Source organism: Microtus ochrogaster, chromosome 6 (genome assembly GCF_000317375.1).
Source record: "Microtus ochrogaster isolate Prairie Vole_2 chromosome 6, MicOch1.0, whole genome shotgun sequence".
Taxonomy (NCBI): Eukaryota; Metazoa; Chordata; class Mammalia; order Rodentia; family Cricetidae; genus Microtus; species Microtus ochrogaster.
In genome coordinates this window covers 65,607,817-65,614,428 of record NC_022013.1, presented here as the reverse complement: position 1 = coordinate 65,614,428, position 6,612 = coordinate 65,607,817, and the positions used below count along the sequence as shown (strand labels likewise).

Genomic DNA, 6,612 nt, shown 5'->3' with positions numbered 1-6,612 from the left:
CTAGTCTTCACCTTTATCAAAGACCCCAGAAGGGTGAAATGTTTCCTAATGACAGGAGCACCTGGCTGCCTGGACAGTCACCCTAGATTCTTCTGTGATGTTGGAACATTCAACTTTGGCCTGCAGGTCTAGTATATTGAGAGACTTTTCTGTGAATCAAAGAAGGACTGACCCACCTTGTCTTGGCAAAGTTCAGCATTATTTTCTTTTATATCCTGTTTGTCCAATTTGGACAGCATACGATCAGCAATTGAAACAAGAGCAGTTTCTCTGCCCACATGACTAGCTTTTGCCATAAAGAAATCACATTCCATATGAAGTTTCTTTGATGCCCATCATCTTCTCTGAAGTAGATCAGTGCTGCCAGGAGCAGATGTGTCTCACTGTCATGAAAAACCTTAGGTTAAGGGTTATTTTTTTTTACCATATTCTGTAGGTCTTTGAAGTGTTTGAAGACCATCGATCTATCTAAATATATCTGTTTATAACCTTGAAAACATACCTAACATGACTATAAGTTTGACTGTTATAGATGACTATTAATTTGTATTTTTATTATACATTACATTTTAAATGAGTTGCATAAGCACAATACCCCAAACAAGAGTAGAAACATACATATAGTATATAAAAAAATAACTGTAAGTTTGTATCAATAAACTAAAATCCACACCACTGTAAAATACTTGGAGATTAATAGGTTAATAGTTGTTTTTTTAGATTAAAGTGGATTCAATAATCTACCCTTTTTTCCTATCATTCATCTATCATATTCCCTTTTTTCCTTTAGAAAGAGATTTTTTTTTTTTTTTGGTTTTTCGAGACAGGGTTTCTCTGTGGCTTTGGAGCCTAGGCTGGTCTCGAACTCACAGAGATCCGCCTGCCTCTGCCTCCCAAGTGCTGGGATTAAAGGTGTGCACCACCATCGCCCATCCTAGAAAGAGATTTTTGAATTTAACTTTTGTTTAGTCTTTTTTTTAAACTAAGACAAATAACAATTTGTAACCAACCTCTCCTTAAATGACAATAAACACCCCATAACCCATCTTTTGGGAATGTGGGTGTCATTCTCTAGACTACTTCATATTTTGGGGGGTCTTTGGATTTTTGGGGGACACTGAGAAAATTCAGGCTAGTGATTAAATCTTAGCTAGAGTAGTTTACAAGGCTGGATCATCTCAGCCAGCAGTCTTGAAGCTGTCCTGAATGCAGAACTGCAAGGAAATTGCAACCCTCTGAGAAGCTAGATCAACAGGTCACCCATTTTCCTTGGTATCTGGTGCCTTTGCTCTGAAAATACATAAACTTTTCAAGGTAATATATATTCCTGCATGAGTACAAATGTCGCCTGTGTGCTGTACTCATGTCAGCAAGGATGATTTTCTGTTTTATGTTTGAGCAGAAATATCTGATGCATGTTTTGTAGTTTTTCTAGGTTTATTTCTTAATGGTTGTAGTCAGGATTTTCAGGGAGTCTTCCCAGAAAAAAAAAAACAAAACAAAACATTAGTCACTTAAAACCATGGCACCAGCTGTAAAAACAGAGTTCAGGGCAGTTGTATGAGACTCTCTTGCTACTGTGAGCAGAAACCCTAAGGAAACATCTTAAGGGAGGGAGGATTTACTCCCCCAAATCAGAGGTTTCAGTTCATATTGGCAGAGCAGAGCAGCTCACTGTGTGACAGCCCAGGGCAGAGAATACCTGCAAGAAAGAATTTTCTCCCTTTTATTCTGTCCACGCCCCATTTGGTGGGGTAGTATTGCTCATGTTCAGGTGGGGTCTTCCCCCTTCATTTAACATCCAGAAATATCCCTACAGACGCATCCAGAGATGAATTTTACTAATAGTCCAGGTGCTTCTCAGTTCAACCAAACTAACAATGACTGTTATCCATCACCCCCAATAAAAGCATATAAAATTCATTCATAAGAAACCAATTTAAAACCAGAGGAAGGAATTGCAATTCTCTTTTATAAACAGCGTGGGGAAATCGACATCGTTCAGCTCACGTTGGTGCTGTTCTGCCCGTGAGAAAACTGAGCCGAGAAGACTTAGGGGGTTCTCTGCCTAAGGCCACGCAGTGACTTCCTGGCCTAGAGGAGAATTCCCCACCCCTGCCACCATCTCTGCACCACCTTGAGACTCCACACAGGTGCCTCTGCCTTCCTGCTCAGGCTTTGGGGTTTCTCTGCAGCTTGTTGATAGTCATGGACCAGAAGGGATTCCTGGAGCTCAGCGGCCCAGACAGAGTGACGATTGGTGTCATGCGCATAAGTGACCCTCAGAAGAGACTGGCGCTTCTTGTGTCGCACGCTGAGCGCTTCTCCAACCGCACCATTGGACAACTCGGTACTCCGCTTGCCCTTAGAAACCGCCTGTGACGGAGCACAGACAGGTGCCTCTCACTCGGTCCACCTCCCTCACTGTCTTTATCCCTCACTGACCTGCCCTTTAACCCCAGGTCAGTTTTACCAGGATATCATCTGGGACCCACCAGTTGGACCAGATAACACAACACGGACACTTAGAGTTCCGGGAACAGAATACCCAGCTACCAGGTAAGTGTACAGCCAGCCCGCTGAGTCTGGCTGTGGTGGGTAGGGATTAGTAGGGCAAGACCTGGGATCTACAGAACCCCGCTCTTGTCCCGTTGCTTGGGAACTAAAAACAGATGAAAGGGTGATTTAGCTTGAACTCACAGAAAAACACAGGCTCTCCTTGTTCCTTCCCCAACTTCCAAAGTCCTGCGTCCAAAAGACCTCACGTGCTAAGTTCCTTGAATAATCTTTTGGGCAACTGGACCTTCCTGACCTATGTCAGAGGAGATTCTGAGGGACTCGGAGATTCCCTCACTCCATGGTTCTGTCTACAGCTGTCTCCCGTCTCTTTCATCTCACCCGAGATTTGTTGACCACCTGTTTATGGTTTCTGTTGTCTTCCACCCCAGAGAGCTCAAGTTGGACTACCGAGAAGGGTTGCCAGCAAAAAAGATCTCCTGCTGGACCGTGAAGATATAGCTGTTAGAACAGTGTTGCCTACCTTACTGTCCTTGTGTGCAGATGGATGACACCGTATACCACCAGGGCCACTGGCGAGGCTTAGGTCTCAATGGGGAGGAGGATTCTCACTTATAAATAAAGAAGGTGATATGAACCCAGGGAGCTGGTGTCATGACTCCATGTGGCTCACCTTGGAGGACACAGGGTCCCAACCTGAAGATTCTCCCCATAGAACATTAGAGTCTTCCACAGCTGGTCCTCAGCAGCCAGGGCCCAGGGAAACCCGTAGAAGGTTTTCAGCCCTGTCTTGGTCTTTGTCAGAAGAATATCAAACCAGACATTCAAAATGTCAGTGCAGCACCCAGTAAGGGTCCCAGAACTGAAGAACATTCTCCAGAGAGAGCAGGTTGGAGACCTACTGTGTAGTTGCCTGGGCCATGAGAACCAGCTATCCTAATGTCTAACAAAATAGACTTCAGACTAAAATCAATCAAAAGGGACAAAGAAGGACACTTTATACTCATCACAGAAAAATTCATCAAGAGGAAATCTCAATTTTGAACATGTATGCCCTAAACACAAGGACATCCACATATGTAAAAGAAAATTACTAAAGCTTAAATCCCACATCAAACCCCACATACTAATAGTAGGAGACTCCAACAACGCACTCTCCCCAATGGACAGGTCAACCAGACAGAAACTTAACAGAGAAATAAGGGAACTAACAGATGTCATGACTCAAATGTACTTAATAGACATCTATAGAACATTTCACCCAAACACAAAAGAATATACCTTCTTCTCAGCACCTCGTGGAACCGTCTTTAAAATTGACCATATACTTGGTAACTAAGCAAACCTCAACAGATACAAAAAAAATGGAATAACCCCCTGTATCTTATCAGACCACCATGGATTAAAGTTAGAATTCAACAACAACACTAATTGAAGGAAGCCTACAAACTCACAGAAATTGAACAGTGCTCAACTGAATCACTCCTGGGTCAAGGAAAAAATTAAGAAATTAAAGATTTTCTAGAATTCAATGAAAATAAATGTACAACATATCCAAACCTATGGAACACCATGAAAACAGTGCTAAGAGGAAAGTTCATAACCCTAAGTGCCCACATAAGAAAAGGGAAAGAAATCTCACACTAGCAACTTAACAGCCCACCTGAAAGCTCTAGAACAAAAAGAAGCAGACTTGCCCAGGAGGAGTAGATGACAGGAAACAATCAAATTGAGGACTGAAATCAATATAATAGAAACAAAGAAAACAATACAAAGAATCAATGAAACAAAGAGCTGGTTCTCTGAGAAAACCAACAAGATAGACAAACCCTGATCCAAACTAATCAAAAGGCAGAAAGAGAACATCCAAATTGACAAAATCAGAAATGAAAAGGGGGAATTAACAACAGACACTGAGGAAATCCAGAAAATCATTGGTCTTACTACAAAAATCTGTACTGCACAAAATTGGAAAATGTAAAAGAAATACACAATTTTCTGGATAAGTGCCACATACCAAAGTTAAATCAAGACGAGGTGAACTATTTAAATAGACCAATAACCTGTAAGGAAATAGAAGCTGTCATCAAAAGCCTCCCAACCAAAAAAAGGCCAGGGCCCAGTGGTTTCAGCACAGAACATTACCAGAACTTCAAAGAAGAGCTAATATCTATATTCCTCAAATTGTTCCACACAATAGAATCAAAATGAACATTGCTAAACTCTCTATGAGGCTACAATTACCCTGATACTGAAACCACACAAAGACTCAACCAAGAAAGAGAATTGCAGACCAATCTCCCTCATGAACATTGATGCAAAAATATTCAACAAAATACTGGCAAACCAAATCCAAGAACCATCAAAAAAACATCATCCACCATGATCAAGTTGGCTTCATCCCAGAGATGCAGGGATGATTCAACATATGAAAATCTGTCAGTGTAATCCACCATAAAAATAAACTGAAAGAAAGAAATGATCATTTCATTAGATGATAAAAAAGCATTAAAAAAAATCCAACACCTTTTCATGATAAAGGTCTTGGAAAAAGCAGGGATACAAGGAATGTATCTAAACATAATAAAAGCAATATACAGCAAGCCAACATCAAATTAAGTGGAGAAAAACTCAAAGTAATTCCACTAAAATCAGGAACAAGACAAGGCTGTCCACTCTCTCCATATCTATTCAACATAGTACTCAAAAGTTCTAGCTAGAGCAATAAGGCAACAAAAGGAGATACAAATTGGAAAGGAAGAAGTCAAACTTTCACTGTTTCAAAATGATATAGTATGCTCATGTCATCCCAAAAATTCGACATAGGAACTCCTACAGCTGATAAACATCTTTGGTAATGTGGCAGGATACAAGATCAACTCAAAAACATCAGTAGCCCTCCTATATACAAATGATAAAGAGGCTGAGAACTTTCTATATAGCTTAGGATGACCTCAGTTCTCTTGCCTCTAACTCCCAGTCCCTGAGCTTACAGGCTAGTACCCCCATGCCTGGCTTTCTTGTTTTCCCTTTGAGCCACCATAAGGTAAACAGATGTTTGCTGATACACACTCCAACCATACTACCCCAGTGTCAGAGCCAGGCAGCCACACATTGTCATCTGAAGCTGTAAGCCAAAATGAATGTTCCCCCTTGTTCCTGTGTACATAGGAAATGCCCTCTAGAGACTTCTGTGTTTGATTGCTCAGTCCACCGGACAGCAGCACTATTTGAGAAGGTCGTAGAACCTTTAAGGAGTGGGGCTTAGCTGGAGGAAGCAGTCACTAGGAGGCAGGCCTTTAAAAATCAATCCAGACAGACCTGTTTCCTGCTCTAGGCTCTGCTTCTGACTCTGAAATCTGAGGAAGCCACACTGCCAGCTCCTACCACCCATGACCAAGGTGATTCCAATATCATGCCTGTCCCACCATGATGGACTGTACCCTCTCAAACCGTGAGCCCACAGAGACCCTTCCTCCATTGCCATGGTGATGAGAAGAGAAGATCTTGAGCCATGACTCCTGACTTAAGACATCCCTGGATTTTAAACTGTGTTTCACCTTCCCTGATGTCTTAGAGGTCCTTTGCCCCAGCATCGGTTGGGATTCCCCAAGGTGTCACCCCAACCAACTCTGTCCCACACCTATCTCAACCCAGAGCCCCAGGAAGTTGTTCTCTAAACAGCCACCTGCTTCTGCAGTAGTGGCTCGTGAACTCAGAGACTGACAGCTGTCTTGGTTACATGCTTTATTGCCCCCATCCTTCCCACACGTTGAGCACTTTTTCCTGACGGTTCAAGTCTTGTACTTCAGCAGAAGGCACCATGTTTACTCAGAACAAACTGGGGACAATATAGTCAGTATGGACGCCATCGATTAGCCCTTCCCCATTGTTGTGGACAAACCAGCAGACGACTTTCGTGCCAACAGTGGCGTCCTTCCTGTAATCTTTCTGGGAGCCCCTGGGAACAGAAGAAAAAAGAGTCGCTGCAATGTGCAATGTGAGCGACTTGACTCTGAGCATCGAGGACCTAAGGGTGGGGGAGCTGGAGATTCTTTTTTAGTAACTTTGCAGGATCTCACATGTCCCAGGTAA

At 42.5% G+C, this 6,612-nt stretch overlaps 2 protein-coding genes across 4 annotated transcripts in view; one reads left to right on the top strand and one right to left on the bottom strand.

Annotated features, from left to right (window-relative positions):
* Itih4 (inter-alpha-trypsin inhibitor heavy chain family member 4) overlaps nucleotides 1–3,159 on the top strand; it is an 18,247-nt gene extending 15,088 nt beyond the window's left edge. Inside the window, exons 21-23 of the mRNA XM_005348746.1 lie at nucleotides 2,196–2,350; nucleotides 2,463–2,559; nucleotides 2,949–3,159. Coding sequence (XP_005348803.1) covers nucleotides 2,196–2,350; nucleotides 2,463–2,559; nucleotides 2,949–3,018 — 322 coding nt within the window. The 3' untranslated portion in view covers nucleotides 3,019–3,159. The remainder of the gene's footprint in view (nucleotides 1–2,195; nucleotides 2,351–2,462; nucleotides 2,560–2,948) is intronic.
* Nucleotides 3,160–6,249: 3,090 nt separating this feature from the next.
* Nucleotides 6,250–6,612, bottom strand: part of Itih3 (inter-alpha-trypsin inhibitor heavy chain 3) — a 25,000-nt gene continuing 24,637 nt past the window's right edge. For all 3 annotated transcript variants that reach the window (XM_026779803.1, XM_005348741.3, XM_026779804.1), the window contains one exon: nucleotides 6,250–6,478. In XM_026779803.1, coding sequence (XP_026635604.1) covers nucleotides 6,349–6,478 — 130 coding nt within the window. In that variant the 3' untranslated portion in view covers nucleotides 6,250–6,348. The remainder of the gene's footprint in view (nucleotides 6,479–6,612) is intronic.